At 46.2% G+C, this 26,562-nt stretch overlaps 1 protein-coding gene across 1 annotated transcript in view; it reads left to right on the forward strand.

Moving 5' to 3' along the window:
- LOC138567726 (uncharacterized) overlaps positions 1 to 26,562 on the forward strand; it is a 561,708-nt gene that overhangs the window by 427,739 nt on the left and 107,407 nt on the right. Inside the window, exon 5 of the mRNA XM_069646203.1 lies at positions 12,927 to 13,073. Within this exon, the coding sequence (XP_069502304.1) occupies positions 12,927 to 13,073 (147 nt within the window). The remainder of the gene's footprint in view (positions 1 to 12,926; positions 13,074 to 26,562) is intronic.

The raw sequence follows: 26,562 nt of genomic DNA on the forward strand, positions 1-26,562 counted from the left end.
TTCAACGTGCTGCATAATTTCGATAAATTGCTTTTGAGCAGCCCGTTGATCCTTTCCACAAATCCATTGGCCATTGGATGATAAATTGAACATAGTTTATGTTTCACCCCCAGAAGGGAGGTTACTTCTTTGAAGAGATCATTCACAAAGTTTGTGCCGTTGTCTGAACGGATCACGTCACAGATTCCCCACCGCGAGAATACTTCTCACACAAGGAACTTGGCAGCACATTTTGCATCAGGATGGGGGCAGGGGCCCGCTTCCACCCACCGTGAAAAAGGGCATACCACCACAATCAAGTATCTCGCTCCATTACATCTTTCTCCCATATCGGCGTAGTCGATATGTAGTTCTCTGAATGGACCTGTAGGGCGTGGCAAAGTGCCATGCAGAGTTCGTAATGTCATTCCTGTATTGTAAGTTTGGCATGTAGTACATTCAATCACAAATTTAGACAAGTATTCGTGCAGATTGTGAACAAACCAATCCTCCTGAATGTCTGAGGCGATGTGTTGTTTTGCAACATGAGCTGGGAAATGCAGTTGTTGGAACGCTAATTCTAATAATTCTACAGGCATCACTACCTTGCCTGTCGTTTCCTGTCTCCAAATGAGATCTGTGGCTGATTGTTTACATCCTCGCTTGCCCCACAACTCCTGCTCTTCTGGTGGGGCCTTTCTCTGGAGTTCTATCAATTGTGCTATGGGCGTGTTACTGTATGCTTCTGTTGGTTGTTCTGCTGTGGCTGTTCTTACAACGTACTCTGATGTTGGTGTCTTATTGAAGTACGAGGCTTCCTTCGCTGCTGTGTCGGCTGCCGCGTTCCTCAATGAGACAGCATCTGTGTTATTGGTATGGGCTTGGCATTTAACCACTGCCACTACCGATTGCTCTGCTAAGGCTTCTATTAGTTCATTTAGCAACGTGGCATGTTGTACGGGGGACCCGTCTGCCCTTCTGAACCTTCTCCTTCGCCAGCGTGATAGTCCTGAATGAACTGTGGTGGTGACGTAAACTGAGTCTGAATATATTGTTACAGCACAATCTTTGGCTGTGTGTAACGCACTGATTAGTGCAGTCAGTTCAGCTGCTTGTGCATAGTAATGTGAGGGGAGGCGCTTTTGAACAATCACTTCGTATGTGTCTTCTTCCATGCGCACTACTGCCATCCCCACATGTTTCTCTCCTGTCTCTGGGTTTATGGATGCTGACCCGTCTATGAAATAGATTTCTCCTTCTGTAAGGGCATTTTCTCTTGCTTTGGGAATGTCATCGCCCTCTCCCTCATACGTGCTACAATCGTGTTCCTGTAAATCTTCAGTTGTGAATGGCTCTGTAATGAATGTGGCTGGGTTCACTGTCTTGCATCTGACCACGTGTACATTTGGACTTGATATTATTATTTCATAAGCAGATGCTCTCTGTGTTGTGAGAGTAGATTTTGATCTTTGCAAGATAGCAAATAATGAGTGTTCCGCATATAGCGTCACTGAACATCCCATTACGATCATGGCACTTTTCTCAATGGCAAAGGCTGCTGCAGCGAGGGCCTGTTCGCAAGCGAAATGTCCCTGCATTACTGTGTCTAATATTCCACTGTAGTACGCTAATGGTTTATGGCCTACCGATGTCTTTTGTGTCAATACTGCTGTCATCAATGTTCCATTGCTGTGTGAAAACAGGAAAAATTCCCTTTCATAATCTGGATTTGCAAGGACTGGGGCGTCTGCAATAAGGTCTTTTAATCGGGAGAATTGGGCAATTGTCTCATGTGTCCATTTTATTGGGGCCCTGTTCTTCTGTGCTTCCTTCAGTGCTTGTAGCATTGGCCGTGTGTATGCTGCATAATCGAGGATCCATGCTCGGCAATAGTTACATATGCCAAGAAATTTCTGCATGTCCTTCACTGTTTTTGGTATGATGATGTGTCGAATGGCCGCTGCTCTGTCTGGTAGTATTCTTTTTCCATCTTTAAATATTTGCTGGCAGAGATATACAACGTCTGCAAGGCAGTATTGTAATTTTCCTTTGTCCACCTTGTATCCCTTGGCAGCAAATACGTTAAGCAATGTTATGGAGTCTTCTCTACACTCTTCTTCTGTTTTGCTGCAGACGAGTAAATCATCCACGTACTGTATAATGGTGCTCCCTACATCTATGTTGCCGATGTCTGCTTGTAGTACTCTGTTAAAAATGCTTGGGCTCTCGCAATACCCCTGTGGGAGTCTGCGGTGTTCATATCTGCTGTTTCCTAATCTAAAAGCTGTGAGGTACTGCAATTCTGGTGCAAGTGGCACAGAGAAAAAGGCATTTTTCAGATCGATGACAGTGAAACAAGTTGCCTCTTTTGGTATACTGCACAATATTGATGCCGGGTTAGGCACTAATGGGAACTCTTTTTGGATGACGTCATTGAGTGGGCGGAGGTCCTGGACCATTCTCCATGCCCCTCCTTTCGCTTTCCTAATCGGAAAAATCGCTGTGTTGCATGGGGAAGTTGATGGCACTAAGATACCTTGACTTAGGAGTGCATTCACTGTTTCTCTGATACCTTCCTCTGCTTCTTTGGATATTGGGTATTGTTTCACTCTGGGTGGGATGGCACCTGGTTTCAGTTTTATCTTTATGGGAGTCACCTCATGCAACAATCCCACATCGTGTGGCCCTGTAGTCCAAATTTCAGGTGCTACCCTGGCCATGTCTTCCTCAAATATTGTCAGTGCGGCCTTTATGTTAGCCATGAGTGGGTTGTGTATTTCTCTGTATTGGATCATAATGTTACATGGTATGCTTATTTCCATTATAATTTCTCCATCCCCCTCATAATCAGTAAACAATTCTTCATTAGTTATATCTTTTAGCATTATGTTCGGCTCTATGCATAGCACACTTCTCCACTCGCGTCCCTGCGTGTCCAGGCCTATGACCACAATGCGTTTGTTGGAAACTTGAACTGCCTCAATGTCTATAGATATAATTGTGCCTGGCACTACATCCATTGGTGTGATTGGGCGGAATATGAAGTCTGATGGTATTCTCCACTCTTTTTGTGTTATTTCAGGCACTACTCAGGCTAATACCTGTATTCCATAGACGAACATGTCCATGTCAATGGGGATCCCTCTTACTGCAACTTCCTTTGTAATTGTGCTTATTATCAGGAGTGCTCGTACGGGGCATACCCCTGGCGTTGAGCACACTATCCCTCTTTCAGTAAAGGCTATGGTCATGTTTAAATTACTGAGCAAGTCTCGTCCCATCAAATTGATTGGCGCGTCTTCGTAATACAATAAGGGTGCGCGCACTGTTTTTCCCTCTACTGTTACATCAAGATCTTTTGTGTAAGGAACTTTTAAAATAGTCCCAGAGAACCCCTGCGTCTCCAAATTTCTTCCCAAGGGCTGAAACCGCCCTTCTGTGAGACATGATTTTTCTGCTCCAGAGTCTACCATAAAGATAAACTGCTTGTTTCCTATCTCTGCCGCCACTAGTGGTTCCTCATTTGCACTTTGAGTGGTGGATAGGACTGGACACGCAAGTGCTCCCTGTGGGCTGTCCTAGACTTGGCATCTTTGCTGACCTGGCACTGAAAAAACGTCACCTACGACCGTTACGCCACGGAATGGTGCAGGGGCACCGTTTGCGGCCGCTGCAAAAGGGTTATTGTTTATGTTCCCTACTGAGTTTTGTCTTGCCATGGGCTGTAGTGCGTTTTGCTGTTGTGGCTGCTGCTGCTGTTGCTGCTGTTGTGGGGCTGGCTGTCTTTGTTGCATTTGGGGGTCATAGCAGTACTGATCTTGTTGTCCCCCTCTCCCCATTGGAGCTCCACAAGGACTACCTGGGTGTGGGCAGCCCCAACCCTGTTCATTGTTCACGGACTGCTGCTGCCCCTGAAATTAACCTGATGGTCGCATTCTACAATCTTGTGAATAATGTCCCCACCTTCCTCAATTCCAACATGACCCTGTTGTCTTCCTCTTGGTCCTTGCCCACTATACCCTCTGTTTCCCATTCCTCCATATCCTCCCCTATGCCCACGGTACCCACCTCTTCCTTGGGCCGGCCTGTTCTGCCACCGTGATCCTTGGCATGGCTGTTCCTCTCCGTTCCACTGTCCTTGGTCCTCTCCAACCCACTGCGCTGCTATCCCAATGGGTCTTCCTCCCGCGTTTTCCTCTCCTTCGTTTCCTCTGTCTGCGGTTACGCTGGCAGTAATGGCGGCAACCTTCACTAATTTCATCTGCACTAATTTTGCTTCGTCGGCCAGCCTCTTTTGCGTGACCTCCTTTTCTTTCTCTTTGATCCTCCTCCAATGGTGTACAATTATGCTCTGAATTTCAGGCCACCCTTTGGCTTCGATCTCAGCTATTTTGTCCAAGGCCTTCTGCACCTCTTTCGGCAACCCCTTTTTAATGATAAAATAAAATAAAGCTGTTGATTGATTCCATGCCGTACCAGTTTCACTTCTCCATAAGTTTTGCACTCGCAAAATGAATTGCGCAGGGTCCTCGTTCTCCTCCATCGTGCACTGCATCACTGCATGTAAATCTGGAACGTCTGGAAATGCACGCTGCAATGCATCCCACACTTGTGCTCGAACATTATTGAATGGTGATCCATCGTGGCGATCACAGCTCATTGTTACTCCCGGGAACCCTGCCCTTTCCCAGATTGTGTCTGCTTGGTCCCCGATTGCTGTTACTAATAAGCCTTTCACATCACCTATAGCTAACGGCACGCCTGCCGTGTTCTTATCAAATACATGTATCCACTTACCCGCTCCTCCCGTCAGCGGGGGGAGGAGTTTTAACAGGTTGTTTTTGTCCATTTGGGCCCACGGAATATAATTTGGCCTACCTGCTCCTTTATGTATGGCATTTGTAGTTTCTGTTTCTTTCCTGTTTTGCTCGTTCTCCCTTTTTTCGTTTTACTTACCAGTATGTTTCCTGTCCTCCCTGTTCGTTGTCTTAATCTACCTTGCCATAATGGTGGTAATAGTGTGTCTGGGTAACGGCAGTTTGGCAGTGGGGAACCCTCTGCGGCAGCTGCCTCTTCGTATTCATCTAAATCATCCCATACTTCTTCTATCTCTGACTCTAGCTCGTTATTATCCTCCCAGTTTTCCTTGCGTTCGCTTCCTTGTCTTTCACCCAGATCTCCACTTTGTTGACTCTCCGGTGTGTTTGGGCGTATAATTCTTACTGGCTTGTTATTCAATTGGAACAGGGACTGTCCTGACTGCCACTCTTGTTTTTGTCTTTGCTGTGATGACGTCCCTTGTGATGCTATAGATTGCCCTGATACCGAGGCTGCTGGGGTTGCATTGCTTACTGCCCCTATCGGGGGTGTGAGATCTGCCAGTGACAGCGGGGGTACCTCCCCTTCCCCTGGCAGCATTTGCCCTTTGTCACATAGAGCTCTTAACCGTGTTATTTCCATTTGTGCGTGTGCTAACTGGCGATTTAAATCGCCTGTTAAACGTGCTATGTCCACAGGAGGTGCACTCGTGGGGCCGTACAGGCCTCCTTTGTCATATGGTGGAGGTTCAGGGGCTGTTGCCCCGCACTGAGCAGTGGGGGTGGGTGGTATATACAGGGGCTCACTAAACCCTATTGCTGGCCTGGTCATTAAGGGATAGATTTTTGTTACTTTGTTCTCGGGTTTTGTAGTTGTTGAGCACTCCCCTTTTGGTGTCCCGCTTACTTCTTCAGGTATTTTCTGCATTTCTATCATTCGGCTTGTACCTATCTCTGCCGTGGGGGTAACTTCCTCGAACATTCGCCATAAATCTAATACTTCTCTCTGGTTCTGTAACTGTCACCCTTTGTATCGTGCTAGCAAATGTGTTGATACTAGGTCCAACACTCTTTTGTCGAATGACCCTCCTTCTGGCCAAATTGGTATAACCCCATCTCCTTTTATCTCAGCGATCCACTGATCGTGATACTTCTGTATCCTGTCGCTATATAGTGGAAGGTGCTGGCAAATATGTGCCAGTGGCGTTACTCCCCCCATGGCAATGCTTCTTTTCCTTTCTTGTGTGTTCTGGTATCCTTGAGTCCCTTCCCACCTCTCACTTGGTATGTCAGTTACAATATGTGAAAATACGTTCTTTATCAATGCTCGCAATTATGGTATGTCACATTAGCTGTTCTTCTTGTGAGGTGTTACCTGGTCACCTCTCACAATTTATTTATTTGCCTATTATTCATTAATCACAAGTTACTTGTACTGAAATACTTTGGCGTGTTCAACAAGACATATACACAAAGCAGACCAACAAACATATAATCATGCAACATACACATGCACTGCCTGTGCGCGTTTGTTCTTTCCCTATTCCCGTTACTCTCCCTGGTTTTTCTTCTTCCCTATTCTACCTACTATTTTGCATTCACTCCCCACCCCTTTCACCTTTATTATGTCTCAAGATTTCCTACCTCCACGGAAAAAGAATATTCTAAAACTACTCCGAGTCTACTCAATATACGAGACCCCTACTAATTTCTCTTTATCTCTATTCTGCACTTGGTCGGGACAAATGCTACGCGGCGCCGCCTTCTACCCGTACAGGCTAGGATACCACTTCTCTTCTTCTCACTTCTTACAACACCTAATGGCCATATAAAGGATAGATCAGAAAAGCCTCGCCGTCACTCACACAGACCCTATTCTTAACTACCTTCCCTTTGTTGCTAATTCCCTTCTTCCCGTATTTCCCCTTACCTTCCTTTGGGGTCTTTGCAACCGGGACTCCACGTGTTCAGTCAGGTACTCCGAGGGTCGCCGCTCACGGCCGTACCTCGCTCAGGTCCATCCCCCAACCAAGCCGTGGCCTGCATTGGCGAGCAGCCTTTTCGATCGGGTATTCGTCAACCGGGAACCTTTGACCCTTTCTTCTTGGTGTGCACAGTCTGATCAACCACGGAGGCGATGGTTTTGCTGGGGGCGTCCTGGATCTCGCTGCCGGGCGGTGCAGGTCTCGAGGCACCTCTCTAAATCACGTCACGGGGGTCACCAAAAATGTAGGTGCCTTTCCCCGGCTTACTACGTGTGAGAGAAAATAAAATAACCAGCACTACCCCTGTCGGGGAAGGAGGCACTGAGACCCGGCTGCAAGAGTTCAAAGGATGGTTTATTTCTCCAGCTAGGAAATAACCCAAAAAAGCCCTACCAAACATTTACATCATACTTGTATATATATCAATTAAAGTAACTCTAACAAAAAATGCTAAATGGACCCGATTGGCCAGGCGGTGTGGTGCTGTAGGTGTGGGTGGCATCTCTTGCTTCTGATTGGCTGAGTGGCTGACGAGATGATGGACGTCAAATATCTTGTGCTCCACACAGGTCAGGGTCCGGTCACTGTGGTCACTACCTAAGCTAATATGTTGTATTTGAAAAACACTAAATAACAATTTATCTAAACATTGTATGCTACTTTTCATATTTCTACACAAGTTACACATAACAATTATTGTCAGTACAATTGGGTCATTCGTGGTTTTAATTGGAGGCCTCGACCTTTATTGTGCATGTAAAAAGAATGAAGCTGTGTTTCACATATCTCCTAAACTTTAGACCTATTAGTATAAGTAAAAACATATATTGTGGTAAGATGCTTAAGGTTAGTAATGGGTGTGTTGGGTGGGTTTCACAAAACAGGCGAGGGTCTGGCACTTGAAAGAAATACCTTAAAGGGAGGGCAGGGTCAGGATGGCAATAAATTGTTCTAAATGGGGGTGGGTGGCTTGCACGTTTATGGGGTCGAACGAGCAGAAAGTGCTTAGCTCATCCTGGTTCACATGCTGGTTCTCATGCTAGCAGTGATCTCAGAGGAAGAAAACTATCATATTGGTTGTTGCAACTTTCTCCGGCTTCTGTGTGAGAATGGGAGCGCAGAGCTTTCCTTCGAAGGGGGAGTGCAAGGGTGGGGGCCAGCCAGCTGCCTGCGCGCCTTGTGTGTGTGTGTCTCTGTCCTTGGCTGCTTCGGTGTAAGGGGAGCTGAGCCTTGCTGTACTATCGCAGTGAGGCCTGTCTACCCAAGATGGAGTCGAAAGGGGGCACAAAAGATGGATGCCCTGTGTCCTGCTCAGTAGTCCCATCTATGTAGCAGTTAACCGTGGTTAACTTTACATAAGGGCAAGGGGCAATCCCACTACCGGAGGCACGTGGTCCAAGCCTCGTACTGAGGAGTGTACGGCGCGAGGGGGCCTGAGGACCCCTCGCTCCCATACACCAGACAGCCTCTCCACGCAGCTCCAATAACCTGCTTTTCTACTGTGACACAGCCTTTCATTCTTTCTTAATGATTCTCTGGCTTATTATTTCATGATACCAATTTCCATGAGTTTCTCTTTGTACTTGGCCTTGCAGAGTATTCTTGGCCTGGGAATGCACAGGAGTGAGGGCACTCGCTATCATGTCTGAAACTGCAAGTACAAACCATATTTCCATCCTTGACGTGACAAGGGACCACACTTCTGTTCATTCTGCAAGTTTTAAAATGATTTAAATGAATTAAGACTTGCCATCCTTTGTATTCTTTCTTGCATCTTATCATGAGAGGATTCATCCTCCGCACACACGTTCTTCTTCAAAGTATACAGCTGACCAACAGCCTGATTCATGGAATTATTTTCGTGAAAAACGCAGATTTGCGCGCCTTTCTGCCCGAAAATCCCTGTTTGAAGAATGAGGATTTTCGAGCAGAAAGGCGTGCAAATCTGCGTTTTTCACAAAAATAATTCCATGAATCAGGCTTCTAGACTTTTCACTTCTTGATTTCAGGCCAGTGTAGGTGCCTTTCCCCGTCTTACTACGTGTGAAAAATAAAATAGCAGGCAAAACCCCTTGTCGGGGAAAGAGGCACTGAGACCCGGCTGCAAGAGTTCAAAGGATGGTTTATTTCTCCAGCTAGGAAATAACCCAAAAAGCTCTCCCACCACATTACATCAGTACCAACATTTATATTAGTTAAAGTAACTGTAACAAAAAATACTAAATGGACCCGATTGGTCAGACGGTGTGGTGCTGTAGATGTGGGTAGCATCTCTTCCTCCTGGTTGGCTGAGTAGCTGACGGACGTCAAACATCTTGCGCTCCATGCAGGTCAGGGTCCGGTCACTGTGGTCACTACCTAAGATAGTATTGTTGCATACTAAATGAAAAATTATTTAAAACATTTTATGCTACTTGTCACATTTCTACATAAGTTACACACAATGATTATTGTCAGTACAATTGGTTCATTTGTGGCTTTAATTGAAGGCCTTGACCTTTATTGTGCATGTAAAAGAATCAGGCTATGTTTCGCATCTCTTTCTAGGTTTCAAATTCATTAGTGCAAGTAAAAGCATATATTATAATAAAAATGCTTAAGGTTAGTAGTGGGTGTGTTGGGTGGGTTTCGCAGCACAGGCGAGGGTCTGGCACTTGAAAGAAATACCTTACAGGGGGTGCAGGGTCAGGATGGCAATAAATTGTTCTAATGGGGGTGGGTGGCTTGCACGTTTATGAGGACGAATCGAGCAGAAAGTGCTTAGCTCATCTTGGTTCACATGCCGGTTCTCAGACGAACAGTGATCTCAGAGGAAGAAAACTGTAGCATATTGATTGTTGCAACTTTCCCCAGCTTCAGCATGAGAATGGAAGCGCAGAGCTTTTCCTTCGCAGGGGGAGTGCAAGGGTGGGGGCCAGCCAGCTGCCTGCGCGCCTTGTGTGTGTGTGTCTCTGTCCTTGGCTGCTGCGGTGGAAAGGGGAGCTGAGCATTGCTGTACTATCGCAGTGAGGCCTGTTTACCCAAGATGGAATCGAAAGGGGGCACACAAGATGGATGCCCCGTGTCCTGCTCAGTAGTCCCATCTATGCAGCAGTCAACCGTAGTTAACTTTACATAAGGGCAAGGCGCAATCCCACTACCAGAGGCACGCGGTCCAAGCCTTGTACTGATTAGCGTACGACGCGAGGGGGCCTGAGGACCCCTCGCTCCCATACACCAGACAGCCTCTCCACGCAGCTCCAATAACCTGCTTTTCTACTGTGACACAGCCTTTCATTCTTTCTTAATGATTCTCTGGCTTATTATTTCATGATACCAATTTCCAGTTTCTGAACAATGGCGGATTTGCCTGCATTCTATTCACTACTTGTAGCTAGCCTATACAATGACTTGATCTCTCTTGCGTTGCTGCGTCTGTACATTCATTAAACTTCTGATTTTCTGCAGCATTTACTAACGTGTAATCTTCTTTTCTTACACCTTAAAGTTTACTCGATTCTTTACTGTATCATTTGTCCCCTAGGATCCATATATCGTCTTCATTCAGTATCTCAAGACTTCGTGCACACTTTCTTATGATGTCAACAGTTCATTTTCTTAGCTCTTTCTCATATTCCTTCAGGGAGTTCCTCCTGCAGGCTGTCATCAACTCGAGGGTATATTCGGTATGGTCGTTTTAATGGATACCGTCTTCCATATGCTCGCTGCTGCATTGGTACAGTAGCTGATGTTGGACAGGGCATGGTCTCATGGCTCCAATACAGTGGAGGTAGGGGGGAAGGATCACCTGAGGATATGTATGTCTGCTTCCCTACACAGGGAGCAGACCTTTCAGGTAGTCGTTTTGGCTGTTGTTAGTGCGGTATAGAAAAAACAGGGATACAGGAGTTAAGCTCAAGGTACCCTTCGCCAGCACATATCTATCCTCCGGATCCTTGTTTACTGCCCTGGAAAGAAACGGGACATCTCTGGGCAGGAGAATAGCAACCCCCCTCTGCTGATCCTGGCTGAAGCATAGCATTGTTTCAGAAAAGATCTATATCTCATTCAAGATTTGTCACCCCCCAGGAAACAGGTGAGTATCAGTTAGCATGGCTATGGCTATTCTGGACATCTGTAGCCGTTGAAGCAATGATCTCCATTTAACTGGAGAATGGAGACCGTGCACATTAAGCATAGCAATTTTGAATGGTTCAACCTCCCGCATGAGCAGAATCAAAGAACATTATTTGCCAAATGTTGACAAGATACAAGTTAGATTCTGGCTCCTCCAAGCACTTCATTCCAGCTGACTTAGTAAAGCAAAGAAAACAAACCCCAACTGACCCCCAAACCAGAACCCATCACCAAAATTCCCACCCCCAGCACATCCCAAGAAAAACCCACCCACCTGCGCCAATGGGTATTGTGGGCGAAGGCCAGGGGAACTACTGGGTGGAACATAGCCATACTTCAACAACATCACCACCACCGAAGGATTAGACGGCTATAAGAGAACCCAGTGCGAGAGCTGAGGAAAAATCCTGGGGTCATCCCCAAAACGAGGGGAAAAAAAAAACAGCACCAGAAGTATGGGCCATCAAGACTCAGTAGTACAGTTAGCTCTTGAGAGGATTCTTCACAACGCATATGTCTATTGAGTTTTTGAACAACATCTTCCATTCTTGTTTTATTTTACTTTGTCAGCTCCACTGCACTCAGAATTTGGAGAGTTTGAACCACAACTCCCATAAGGCATTTCTTCTCTACTTACTTAGCTCAGACGTCCACTGTTTTAATCACAATTCCCAGAAGGCAATTTTTCTCTGGTTCTCTTGTCTTTGTTAGTGCCCCTATGCTTGGTCTTTGGAGTGTTTGCGCTACAAGGAAATTCTTCTCCAGATGTTCACTCTATATGTTACCATTATTTCATGATTTCTGTTTTTCTCTGTTCTCTAGTTTCACCACCTCAAGTTCTTCAAAATATCTTTACTTTTCCTCTATCTATTGCCATCAAGCCCTTGTGATGGGTTCAGGGCTTTCCATTTCTCCTCTCTTTTAGTCATAAGCATTCGTAAAATGGATTCTCTCACCTCTCAATGCTTATTTTTACTGTAAGTTTGTTTATGACCTTCAGTGCGAGTTCTCCATGCTTCTGAATTCGGATAATACTTACGAAACCTTTGCGAACTGGGCATCCTCATTAGACCATTTTCCATTAATACCCAGCAGGGGCATGGCCTGCGTGTAGTCCCTTCTCCGGTTCCATGGCGGCCATCTTCCTTGTTTACTTTTTTAACTATGTTAAATGGCGTCCAGGAAAAGGGAGAACAGACTTCCTTTCCTGTTCCCGGGGCCTTCGTTAAGGCTCTCACTTCGCTTGGGCCTGTAACTATGCTATGAGCCCCATACCATTACCTGATGCATTAATGAACCCCCCCTGGGTCGGGGCTAATTGCTTAATTGGTGACTCTGCAGCCTCTTGTCCTCTCATTGGTTCAGCACTCTTTGTTTTATTTATTACTGCCATTGCATCCACCCAGTTGTTTCCAACAGCGTAGAGTATGGATCCTTCCTTCACAGACTCTCTCCACGCACTCACCTCCGAACTGTTTCACTGTGTCTTCTATTTCCTTAACCCACAGTTTGGCTTGTGTTGTCAGCTGGCAAAAAACAGAAGAGGAAGACGCAGGAACTGGGATGTTTCTTCACAATTTGTTACACAACTTACATGTCTGGCCAAGTCCCTCAATTTGCTAGGAATGCACTAAAATAATCATAGTGCCTGCCTTGCGAGCAATCCAATTAGCTTGAACACACATCCTGAGTACTAATTACGGTATGCGCGAGAAGAGTTATCACTTCACACATCCGCATTAAGTAAATGAACGCTGGTAGGCTTCCATTTTGAAGCGTTTCTCTACAATTTCTAAAGTAATATCATTCTGAAATTGTAACGTGTTTAGTTTGTACTTTATTCAGACCTTCTCATTGTTATTACAGTGTATGAACTAGTTTTCTATTTATATATGATTTCATATGTGAATTTTGTTGGCTCAAGGATTCCTATAAAGTTTTTATCTGAATTGGACCTGTAAGCACTAAAACCAACCTTGAGCCCACAAGAATATTGCACACGATTCTAACATGGATTTACCTGTTACAGATTGCCAAAAAGACCACAGTCCAGCAGGCCCCAAGTGAAAGGCACCCCAACAGACGATGCCAACATACCGCCATCAAAGGAGCACCTACAGCAGACATCACAGAAAGCAACAGGATCAAATCCCTGCCATGTACACACTGGCATTAGGTTGGTCAAGAATCATTCAAGTTTAAGACTAGGTTCACATTATTTGCAGGCATAGAACATTCAAATCCAATGGGATTAACACATTTCTGAGGAATGGTTTTGTGCGTTAAGTAGGGAACCCAGTAGAGGGGAGTGCTTTTCTTGCCAGAAGATGATGGGGAGCTCAGACTAAGTGGAAGAGGGCCATGGAGCAGAGTTAAACTACCCACTGTGCTTTCCTCCTTCGTCTTGTGTGAGCACTTTGTTTAACTCTCCTGCATGAGATTTTCATGCAGGCGTAAAATGGAATGGACGACAATGGAATCTGCCTTAGATTACTGCCTACTAATTAGTAGGTGGATTCCACAGGAATCCATTAGTAAATGCCACCTCTAAAGTGTAATTTGCAGACAGTGCTTACTTTTATTGCAAAACTGTGCAAACAACTGAAGAGTAAAAGCGATTTCATGTTGTTTTACTCATCAGTTTTGCATTCAGCCTTGTAAATGTTGAGAATTGTATGCAGGCGACCCAACAGGGCATAGTTGCAAGCGTTTGTTGTCACCTGCATGCAACTTTTATTGCTATAAAATTAGCATGTCGATAACGCTCCATCCAATTTGCAATCGTTTCTGTAGTGTAACACATGAGAAAAGAACTATAGATGCAAGGCCACCAACAGCACACAATAGCATTTTACAACACATTTGCTTGATGCTTAGTCCAACAACATATGTCAATATTGCCACTGTAAAATGCACTTTTATGATCACAGTAACCATGCTATATCACTTAATTGCCACAATAAAACTATTCCTGATGATGTGCCCATAATATATGACATTGATCTGTAAGAACCTTCATGAGGACTGTGACCAATATATGCCACTATAGCAACATCTTTTCATTCCTACTATGCCCCTTGAAAACCAGTATTGACACTGTAAGAACACACTTTAATGTGGGTGTTTGCCTACAGTGTCAACCTGATACTGCACACACATGTGCAGGCTGACTCTGTGCACTGTGTGTTAATATTGCCCATGATAATATGTTTGATTCTATTTGTGTACAGTGTACATTCTATGCCAACAAGCCGCCTGCATTCTGCAACTATACTCATTCCACTGCAAAACAAATGTATCCATGCTTTAGATGCACACACACACACCCCTCCCCTTTACACACACACACACACACACACACACACACTGCACTTACAACTGGCACACAAGCCCATGCACTGTTTTTCCTCACTTACATGTCCCCACATGTTGGCATCCACTCCCTCCAGTAATGGGTTGCTCCATCAGTTCCATCCACATGAGTATCCTGCCTTCCCACTCCATGCTCAGGTCCAGCATGTTCCCTTTGCCTCTCACACTGGACATGCTCCTCCGACTTGGTGCTTGTGCTACCATGTCACATACAGTTATAGTCATTTCTCGTGGCGAAGCTGTTGCTAATCGCAGAGACACTACAAATGCAGAACTCTTGCACACAGTTGCTACAATCCCAGGTGGCAGGTGGTGCACTAGGACATTTGGTGGGGACCCAGAGGGGCTGGTTGGTCATCCCTGCTTACCCCATACAACACAAACACTGTCCAGAGCTCTCATGTGTCCTATGCCATGTGTGAGGGAGTCACCCAGATGAAGTCATGCTTTGGTTCATAGCATTCCTGTTTTTGCTTTTATATTTGCACGATTGCATGTCCCAAAATGCAACGTTAAAACACGGTCTAATGAGCCACTGACCCCTAACATCAGACAACTTGAGAGGTTTGATATTGGACATGCTTTTGTGAAAAGTGGACACTAGCACGTGATGGTAGTTTTAATCAGACATGAGATAATTGAGTGGCCATGACTATGTCTATGTCTATGACTATGTCTGTTCCCTTCCATGCTAATTATGACGCATAACCAAGGAAATGCAACTTGTCTTTTTATGCTTCTGAGTAGCTGTCACTTCGCGGTGTGTATATACACACTTTCCACAACATCGCCCAGATGTAACGTGACTGATACTGCCCCAGGTAAACTAGATTTCCAAAAATGTTCTTTATGTAGAAGGTGTGGCCATGCCATGCGGAGTAGATGCATACCTCGCAGCTGCTATGCATGTCATTGAAATATATCGCTGACCTGCAGTCAAGTGGAAAAGTACTGCTACTGTCTCATTTCAAGCGTTAGCGGTTGAGTGTGTTCCTTTGAGTCTGAGTGTGTGTGTGGTTGTGTGAGTGGGTGGATGGAGGGGTAGAGCGGGTGGCTTTGTGAATGGAAAGGTGGGTGAGTGCAGGGACGTCATTTCAACAAAATGCCAGGGGTAGCGGAAGTGACATCACACCCCGAAACGACATCACAGGAAGCGATGGAACACGACCATTCACTCCTCCACAAAACAGGAAGCGGCATCACATAACATTGTTTCTGAGTACACTACGAAAAATATGGTTACAATATTACTCTAAAGTGATATACATTTCATACAAGATTGGATCACCACATGTATCGTTAATATCAGTGCATAAAGGCCCATATTACCAAATCACTGTGAATGCAAGCAGACATTCAAGGTGCAATGATAAGGATGTGTTATTATATAGCACTTACACTTGAACGCTTCATATAGAGCAAATATACATACAATATCACCCAACCTGTGTTGGTACTCTTTTATCAACCTCAGAAGGATGAAAGGCTGACTTGACCTTGCTGGGCATCGAACCTGCAACCTGCAGATCACACACACATTGCAGCAGCCAGCGCTCAATCCACTGAGCTATCTTACCAGCTATAGCTGTCTGAAAACCAGCCACTCCCGAAACAAAGAGCTACATGCTTCTGACCACACCCCATGAGCCTCAATGTAAAAAAAAAAAGAAAATGTTTTTTTTATTTTTTTTTTAGGGGTAGCAAGGGAGACCACAGTGGTAGCAATCACAACAAAAACACTGTAGCTGACACAGGAGTGAATGACGTCCATGGGTGAGTGTGTGTAAGTGAGTATGTGGCCTTGTGAGGGGATGGATGGACGGATGTGTACGTAGTTGAGTGAGTGATTGAACTGATGTGTGAAGTGAATGTGTGAGTGGGACAACAGGTGGATGGATGATAGATCAGTGAGTGGGTGAATGGATGCATGGGTAAGTGGGTCACTGATAGCGGCAGTAATGAATTTATACTTTTATATTTTATTTTCTAAACTCTAGCATTAACACTTTGGCCAGAAGCACAGTACATGGTAAAAATAAAAAGAGATAGAAGGGTGATCCCTGAAAAGGGTGCTTTGCAAAGTGAGGGAGTGCTAGATCGGCAAGTAATGAGCCAGTTAGTGGAGGGGGGTGAAAATGAAGGCATGAACTGAAGCAGCACAGCCTGTCAATGTAATGATGTACTATGTATCCATACAGTGATAGCAATATGTACAGTACCAAGAAGAATGAGTACGATGGAGGAGAGGAAAGGATCAAGGAGAGCTGGCCAATGTGATGATGTGGCTTGAGGAGATAGAAGTTAAGGAACGATTTGAATGCAGCCATAGTGATGATAATATTAAAATCAGAGGGTAGAACATCCCAATGATGTAGAACAAGAAGAGAAACAAGCATTTGCAATGCCAACATCTTGGGCTTTTGACTGGACATGGCCATGCTAATCCACCTGTCAATCCCTACGGAGCGGAAGCAGGCATTGGTGGTCCCTCGTCTTAAAAAAACTATCCTTGGAGCATTCTGCCCCTGCATATTTTCAGCCAATCTTTCTTCTTTCTTTTCCCATGAAACTTCTTAAGTCCTTAATCTCTCCTCTACTTCGCCAGTTCCTGGAGGACTCTGGTTTCTTTAGTTCCTTTCAGTCTGGTTTTCGCCTGGGCCATGGGACTGAGAGTGTTCTTTCAGCGCTAGTGCGACTGTCTAACCAGGGTGGAGTGGGGGCATTGATTTCATTAGATCTTTCAGCTGTGTTTGATACAGTTGACCACTCCATCCTGCTGGATCACCTCTCCCTAGCTGGTATCTCCAGCACAGTACTGACATGGTTCTCATTCTTTCTACCTGAAAGGGTGCACATCTTATCTCTCCCTCTCTCCTTTTCTACAGACCCCCCACTTCAAGACCCCGCCCCTGCAATCAACATAAGTTTGTGTTCCTTCAGCAGTGTTCAGGGCCTTTTGCGCTCGACCCATGGCCCCTCCATCCCCCCATCCAGTATCAATGGCTGTCCACACCTATGACTGTGCGCTCCCAAGGCGGCTGGGTGGGTGGAAACACTCAAGTTTCCAAACACCATGTACACCTCAAAGGGATCTTCCGTACTGTGACCATTGTTCACATGGCCACCCCAGATGCCCCTCTTCAATACCATCCAAGCCCCTTCCACCCTCCCCAGTATCAATGGCAGTTCGCACCTAAGACCATGTGCTCGCAAGGCAGCTGCGTGGGTGTGGGCGCTCAAGGTGCCACAAGCTATAAAATCTCTACCCTCTGTGTGGCATTTAAAATATACATTACGCATCATACAACATTATGCAGACTCTTTGTTTTTGTAGTTGGATGAGTTGTCTGGATTAGATGAGGGTCTCTTGAGGATGAGTAGTATAGAGGCAGTCCTAAATAAAATGTTGATGATCCTAGCTATGAGTGGTTGAAGTGGGAGGCGAGGTAGGAAGAAGTGATGATGAGTGACAAGGTCCTCATTTGTTTTGAGTACAGGGGTCTAGAGGAGCACACAATGGATACACTTTCAGAAGAATGTGTGTGTAGGCTGTGAAGATCCCAGCTGATAGATAAAGGTTGAAGTGAGAGTAGAAGTCGGAAGAAGAGGTGTTAAGTGGCAAGGTCTTAATTTTTATTGGAGTACAAGGGTCTAGAGGAGCACAAAATAGCTTACTTTTCAGAAGACTAGGTGTGAGCCCACCAAAAGGAGAGGATTTAGAAAGAAGAGGCAGTGGCAGGCGTTGTGAAGGAGGAGGCAGTGAAATGCGAGAGCTAACAGTGTGTCAGATCTTGGCAGACAGAGAAAAGGCAAACGTGTGATATGGCTGGAAAATCATGGCCTGGAGGGTAGTGATTGTTGGGATTGAAGCAAGGAGAGAAGGTTGATTACATATTCAGACCTAGCTTTATCCAAGGCAGTAGACAGTGCAGCGAGTGTGAACTTGTAGGAGGAAAGGAGTGAAGGGGAGCGTGGGTGTGAATGCATGATGCTTTTGAGAAAACACATCTCTGGGGTGATTCAGGCCTGACAAATAAAGGTGTGAGTTGGTTTTTGTAGTTCAAAGGTAGAGTTAAGGGGTGAGTGGACATCAGCAAATGTATGATTATTGAAAGATGCCTGTGGTGGGCAGTGGGCAAGGAGATAAACCCTGACTGCAACTACGTAGGGGGCCAGAGAGTTGGATTTGAACTTCTGTTTAATAACAAGAAGTAAGGTGGAGAGAGGACCACATTGTTAAAGTGAAAAAATGAGTGCCCATAAGTGCGGTCAATGGAAGAAATGTATTAAGTGAGTGAAGTGGGATGACAAGAAGACCAGGTCAATGGAGTTGTGTCAGTTGGTCATTGGTAACTTTTAGAGAGTGATCTGATAGCAAAAGGTCAGGAACGTTGATAAGTGGTGGATATTTTTGGGATGTTGAAGATAACAATAGGGACTTAGTAGGGAAGGAGTCAAGAAGCAGCTTCAGGTAAGGGACCCCTTATCTATAGGGCGTCTGCAGATAAGGAGGGTAGTGAGGGAATTGCAGTAAGGTTTTAAGTCGCAGTGGGTCTCATTATGAGTATGGCAGAGCGGGTAAAAGCAGCATTAAAGTGACAATAAATGCAGTTACTGCCACTTTACTGCTGCATTACTACCCCACCATACCATGGGTTCTGGTGGCAGGGTGGAAGATCGTCCAAATCGTCCACCTTACTGGAAACATTTGTTGGATTTATCACACAGTATTACCACTGGTAGTAAATCCACAAAAATTCGTCAGGTAGCCCTATGCACTCCAAAAATGTGGACTAACACCATCTGGGCACAACCTGAAATCCTGTGGTAAGCCCAGGGGACCAAGTTGCAGTAACGGTAATCGAGTTTGTTAGCAAATCGGCAGATTTCCCATTGATTTACCACCAAACATGTGGTGAGCCCAATGTACTCAAAATATATAGGGTGAGAGTCCAAAAGGTGTGAAGGAGAGAAATAGTTAGTTTATTAATCGTAAATCCAATGCCTCCACTTTGCCAGACTAGGTGTCAGGATGAAGGGCACAGCGGGAGGCTGTGCATCAAAGTGATCAGTGAGGAAGGAAGCCTGATTGCATATTTTGAGTATTCTAGAGATTGAGATTGAGAGTGGTAGATAGGAGGGATGAGCATACATTATGTTGGAGCAGGAAAGGCAGCTACAGTGTTCTTGTTGTGATTGGTGCTTACAACAGCGATGGGATGTGGGCAGTGGGTAGAGCCAGCAGCAGGGGTGGCGTCATGCTGGGATGAACATGCAATCCTCCCAGGGATGCTACAGAGAAGGCAAAGAGCAGGGGAAGGAGAGTGTGGGGACACATGGTGAGAGTGTGGCGGTCTAGGTTGTAATGTGCAGTGTGGGCATAGCAAGAGTGTGTAGTACAATAGGGAATGGAGGGTTATAAGAAGTATAGAGAGGTAAATGGGATGGGAAGGTATGAGAAACAGCATAGTATGTTGGATAAGTAGGGTAAAGCGTAAGTGTAGGGATCAGAGGAGGACATGGAAAAAGTGGGCTATAGTGTTTAGATTCAAGCGAGAGGCAGGTGGTATTGGTGTTAATTAGGACCATTACACTGTTGGTAATCTCTGTGGATCACCAATTGTAGTAGACTGTAATGTGTCAGGAGATAGCAACAAGTAAAATGTTAGTTCCTTATTTTTCCAGAGAATCTTTATTGCTTTGATATCTCCTTACATATTGCTAATTTTCACCACTCTTCTTCCCCCAGACTCAGATTTGTCACTTCTTCCCCCTGACTCTTCCTCTACTCATGTGTATTCTGTTTTGACATAATCTCTCCAGTTCTACCATCCTCTCTTGCCATTAGTTCCTTCACATAAGCTGCACACCACACATAGTTCACTTCAGAAACTAAAATGACGTCTGCAAAAATCTCACTCCTTAGATGAGCTTGTATGCTTCCTATGATTTTGACTTATTTTATGCTAAATAGCAGTACAATCAATCTTATTTACAATCTGCTGGTTCTTTGTGCTATTGATCCCTCCTTCATTTCTTCACTCAGTCTCTGATTTGTCCACATATGGACACATACCTCTGAAATTGATGTGGAAGTGTGTGCTCCTTTATTTCCTCTGATTCATCGTCTTCCTCTTCTACGGTTTCTTCCTCTCTTTCTCCTTGTTTTGCACCTCAATCTAAGGCTTTACTCAGCCTCTTTCTTCAACGAGCTAATCAGGCTGCTCCCCTTCTTAATCTTTGGCTTCAGCACCTAACTTGTCAATATATCCTCAACGTCTTCCTTATATGAACTCTGTCTTTCACACTTCACTCTCAAGTGGTGTTTTTTCTCTTTCTGTAAGGATGCTACTATTTTGCCAATACTTAAAAACCCTCTCTTGATTCTCAGCTCCCTTCAAACAATTGTCCTATTTCTTTCCTGTCTGGGCTCCTTGAACCTGCAGTTCATCCTCAATGATCCCACTATCTTGACTCTAATTTTCTTCTCCATTCACTTCAATTTGGCATTTTCACTAATCACTGTACTGAAAGGTCCTCTTGCATGTCACCAATTTTCTCGCTTCTGTTTGTCATTCTAAACAATTATCTCTTCTTATTCTTCTAGACTTACCTGCACCTTTTGATTCAGAGAATCAACCTATTCACTGTTCCTCCTTTTTTGACATCTCTGAGTAAGCACTTTCCTGGTTCTCTTCCTATTTTTCTGAATGTTCTTACTCTATTTCTTGGTATGCTGATCATTCTTCTACTCTTCTCCTTCGTTTGGTGTCCCCCCAGATACAGTTGCTTGACCACTACGATTTTTTCATTACACTGTCCCCTTTCTTCAGTCATTCACTTTTTGGTTTATATTGTCTTTTATGTGCTGATTATATCCAAATAGGTATCTCTTTCTCTTTCATCATGCACCAATTTCATACCTCGATTTCTGCCCATAAATCCTGGACGCCTGCTCAGTCCCTCCATCTAAACTCATCCAAAATTGAAATTATTTTCTTGAATGTTCTTTCCTTCCTGGCAGGCCTCCTCCTTTCATTAAATTTTCTCACAATCTGTTACATTTACATAAACTACAAGGCGTATCCTTCTGTTATCTTATCAACGCCTTTTTATTCCCATTCTTATTTTTTCTGCAACATGACATTTTCGCCTTTCTTCCTGGTCTCCTGGCCTATGCACTTTCCTGATTTAGCTTGGCCCTCATTACGAATTTGCTGGTATTCCGGCAGTAAATCTGCAGCAATACTGTGAAACTGAATTACTGTTACCGCCACTTGGTCCGTCAGATTTACTGCCGAATTACAAGTGGTGGTAGGCAGAGTAAGTCCCCATTTATTTGAGTCTATAGGACTCAATGGGGATTTTGGTGGAGTTACCACCAGTGGTAATTTCGCTGATTTTGCCAGAAAGTTGAAGCATTTGCCTGCAGCATGAGGACAATCCTCCACTCCAGGGCCAAACTCAAAATATGGCGGAGCAGTAAAAGTGGTGGTAATCCCATTACTGTCACTTTTTTACTGATCTGACATACTCGTAATGGGGGCCACTAATTCTGCTATTTTCCTCTATTTTTCAGCTCCGCCCTATTCATCTATTTTGCCTTTGTTAGCCTCACTTTCACGGCTTTTCTTCCCCCTCCCTTTTCATTACCTCTGTCTTGTCTTCATACTTATTCAGGGCCAATTGCCTGCTTATCTGGCTTTATCAACCTAACAGAATCCTCTGTCCTCATTTCTTTTACAATTAGCCGTAACTCATCCTCTCCTTAAACAGTCTGATTTCCTTTTCGCTTTCCCTTGCTCTGGAATTCTCTTCTCTACTCTACCCCTCTGCCTCAACTCTTGCTTTTTACCAGTCGTCTCTTAAAACTCATCTACCACGTGACAGGTGGCCATTTTGACTGTTATGCAGTGGATGTTCACGGCGCTCCGGCAGGGCCCGTGATTGACATCCAGGTAATACTTTTGGACACAATGATAGCAGGCAGCTATATCTGCCTACACATGCCCAAATTTGTTTTATTTTTTTTATTTTTGGGCGAATTGTGCTGGGGAAAGACTGCTGAGGCCTGCCGGATCCCTGGACCTTCCTGGCTCAATTTTTGGGACACTTGCTGGACTGTGCATCATCCACACAGCTCTGCAGCTGGAGGATTTTTATCTTCATCATCATCATCATCATCATGACCATCTGCTGAATCCAAGTCTGAACTCTGGACTGGTGGACTTTGGGGCCTGCAGGTCCTGCTACAGATCATCATCATCATCATCATGAGCTCTGGACATTTGGCCCTGTGTGTGTGTGTGGCTGGACTGGTGGACCCTGCAGCCTCTGAGGGCTGTGCTGGCTGGGTGAGTTGCAGCCCCCGCCCCAGTGCGGGGGTGCCTGTTTGCTTTAACCCATGAGTGCACCTGCTGATCAAGACGGTGGGCCACCTGTGGATCAACAGCTACCTCAAGGTCTGACTCTACATGGGGCACAACCAGCTGTGCCCCAGGTGCCTCAAGCAATGGCACAAATGCGGGCCCCTGCGGCGCTCCAGCTAATCCCGGAGCTTGATGTCTCAGGCCCTCCTTCAAGTCTGGGGCCCAGATGGAAACGGTGGGTTGACCGCCTGGACATGTACTTCAGGGTGATCATGGAGACGAATGATGACGGGAAGCTGGCGACGCTACTGTATGCTGCAGGGCCTGCGATGCAGGAAATATTTGAATCTCTCCAGACTACCGATGCCTCATATGATACAGCCAAGACAGCTCTCCGCAACCATTCATCCCATTAGCCGACGCAGACTATGAGAGGATTGTAATGCTGTCGGCTCGCCAGAAGGAAGATGAGACAACGGACACTTTTTATGGTCGTCTCAAACACCTGTCTTTGGCATGTGCATGGGATGACCCGGATGACATGATCAGGACCCTTCTCATCCAGGATTGTTCATTGGGGAATTTAGGGCGACAAGTGCTGAGGGAACCATGGACTACCCTTGCTCGCATCCTGGAGCTGGGGCACTGCCATGAAGTCTCAGAGCACGTGCATCCAGGATGGAAGCAGGAACTTGCCCAGTGAAAACGGAGGAGGTATGTGCGGTGGGGTATAGCAGCAGAGGTGCCAGGAGGCCCAGCGCCAACTTCCGCGACAGGGGCGGAAAAGCTGGAGATGCATGCCAGAAGTGTGACTATGACCTGCCTCACCCTGCTGAGTGTCCAGGGTAGGCAAGACCTGTGGGCGGTGCGGCTTTGCTGACCACTATGCAAGGGTGTGCAAAGCATCTCCCCCAACAATGGTGCCCAGAGGCCCGGTAAAGTCTGGTTTCTTGCGTCAATCTCACCCACCGAATGTGGCCCAAGTAGAACAAGGAGAAGAAGGTGCCCAGGCAGGCAAGGAAGAGGAAGAAGACGAGGAGAACATCTTCTTTGTATCGAGTGTGGATACCCTCAAATCGAAGAGCAGAGGGCAACTACAAAGCATCGTCACGGTGAACAGCTCCCCGTCCCGGTGCTGGTGGACACGGGTGCGTCTGTTAATGTGATGGCCCGAGGACACTATGATGCGATGGACGCCCCACCAAAGCTGGTCACCCCCAGGGCTCATATCTTCACGCTCGGAGGGTCAGAGCCAATTCCCCTAGATGGGGCGTTTGTGGCCAAAGAGGAGGATCAAGGTTCACAGCAAGGTTCTATGGATGCCGGTAAGCACTAACACGCAGCTGAGCTGCACCTCTGCGGAGGCCCTGGGCATCGTGAGTTTTGCTTACTCTATATACATGGAAGACATTCATGACCTGCTGGACAAATACTCTGGCCTGTTCCAAGGGATCGGACAGATGGCTGGGGATCTGGTGAGGCTACACATAGATGAGTCTGTACAGTCCATCGCCTTGAAACACCAGAGAGTGTCCTTCCTCTTGAGAGAACTAGTGGACAAGGAGCTAGACAATTTAGTGAACTTGGACATCATTGAAAAGGTGGAGGGTTCCACACCATGGGTGTCCCCTATAGTGGTGGCAAGGAAACCGAAACAACCCGACTCAGTAAGGATTTGTGTCGATATGAGGCTCCCCAACAAAGCCATACGGAGGGAGCGACACCTCACACCGACCATCAATGACATTATTGCGGAGTTGCAAGGGGCTCACTTCTTTTCGAAGCTTGACCTCAGGGCTGGATACCATCAAGTCATCCTGCATCCAGAATCGAGATACATAACGACTTTTACCACCCACAGAGGCCTATATAGGTATAAGAGACTCCATTTTGGGGTGCTGTCGGCAGCCGAGGTATTTCAAAATATCATCAGAGGTGCCCTGGCTGACCTGGACAGGGTGTTGAATATCAGTGACAACATCCTGGTATTCGAACAGAATGAGGTAGACCACTTGCGCAAGCTGGCCAGGACTTTTCAGCGGTTGCAGTCACTGGGCCTTACCCTCCACCAGGAAAAATGTGAGTTTTTACGGCCAACCATTGAATAATTTGGATTCATGTTCAAGGAGGGTGGCGTGTCACCAGACCCCAGGAAGGTAAAGGACATTAAAGAGGCCCGACCACCGGAGAATGTTTCAGAGGTGAGGATTTATCACATAATGTGGGCGATTCATCAAGAATTTAGCATCCAGGTCGGAGCCCTTGAGGGTCCTGACCAAGAAACACACGGTATGGCAGTGGGGCCCTCTCGAACAAACGGCATTCGAAGACATTAAAGGTGCCCTCCCGGTCGAAGACACAATGGCATTTTTTGACCCGGCACTCTGGTCGGAGATAATTGTGGATGCCAGCCCATTTGGCCTGGGGGCAGTGCTGATGCAGATTGGCCCTGATGACAACGTCTGCCCTGTGGCATATGCAAGCAAGCCGCTGTCTGACATCGAACAGCGCTACTCCCAGATCAAGCGTGAGGCCCTTGCCATCCTGTGCGGGTGCAGGCATTTCAGGCTGTATGTCCTAGAACGGCCTGTGACTGTTATGACTTACCACAAACCCTTGCTTCCCATTCTGGTGGGGTCATCGTCAAAACCACTGGCGAGAATCGAACGATGGATGTTAGAGCTCCTCGAGTACGGTGTCTCGCTGGTGTATAGACCCGGCTCGAACAATGCGGCGGACTACTTATCCCGCCATCTGGGGAGTGGCAGCGAGGATGCACCGGACGCATGTGCGGAGGAAGTGGATGACCACGTGCAGATGGTGGTGGAAGCAGCCACACCGAATGCCAAACTGCTGGAGGATCTCGAGGCGGCAGCTGCCCAGGATCAGTGTTTTCACATCTTGAAGACCACCATGCAACAGGGGTCGTGGAAGACGGTGCTCGAATCTCTGGCTGGACGCACCCAAGAAGCAAAAAAGGGGTGCTAGAACAACTGTGGAAAGTGAAGGAAGAACTGTAATTTTCCTCCACAGGCCTCCTGCTCAGGGGCGACCGAATCATCATTCCCCAAGCCAAGAACCAGGACGTAATAAGTCTCGCCCATCAAGGACACCAAGGGGCCGCAAAGACAAAGGCCCATCTACGCCTCAAAGTGTGGTTCCCTGAAGTCGAACGGCGGGTGGATGAATATGTGGCCACGTGTGTCTGGTGGCAGGCGGCCTCCCCCGTGCAACAAGAGCCTGCCATTGACACAATGCCCAGAGGGATATGCCCGTGGGAGGGTTCCATGTGATAATATCCTCGCAAAAATATTGCCATACAAAAATGTCGCCATATTTTTGCGGCAACATTACCCCATGGAACCTGCGGGGGACACCCCCGCAACCCTCCCACCCTTTTACCCCATAAATTATCCCCACCAAAAATATTGCCTATGGCTGTTCCTGATGACCATATGTACGGCGATATTTTTGGTGGGGATAATATTAGCTGATACCCGTGGGAGGTGGTACACGCCGATTGTGGATCCACAACGCAGAACACACTTCCTGGTGGTGGTGGACGACTACTCCAGATACCCGGAGGTCAAATTTGTGACTCTGTGGCATTTGAGCACGTGGTGGTGGCTCTAGAGAAAGTCTTTGCCTCCCATGGTCTTCCCCATACCCTGTGCTCCGACAAAGGGACACCATTTTAGGGAGAGCGGTTCGTGGAACTGATGGATGGATATGGGGTCCAACATCGGAAGGTCACCATGCTCTGGCCAAGAGCTAAAGGGAAGGCAGAAAGGTACATGCAGACTTTGAACAAGACATTCCGCATAGTGCAAGGCCGAGGCAGGTGCCTGAGAAGGGTGCTGTACCAATTTCTGAGGGCATACCAATCCACTCCCCATACATCGACGGCAATGGCACCGGCAGAAG

This window comes from Ambystoma mexicanum, chromosome 2p, assembly GCF_040938575.1.
Source record: "Ambystoma mexicanum isolate Mex_15411 chromosome 2p, UKY_AmexF1_1, whole genome shotgun sequence".
Classification (NCBI taxonomy): Eukaryota; Metazoa; Chordata; class Amphibia; order Caudata; family Ambystomatidae; genus Ambystoma; species Ambystoma mexicanum.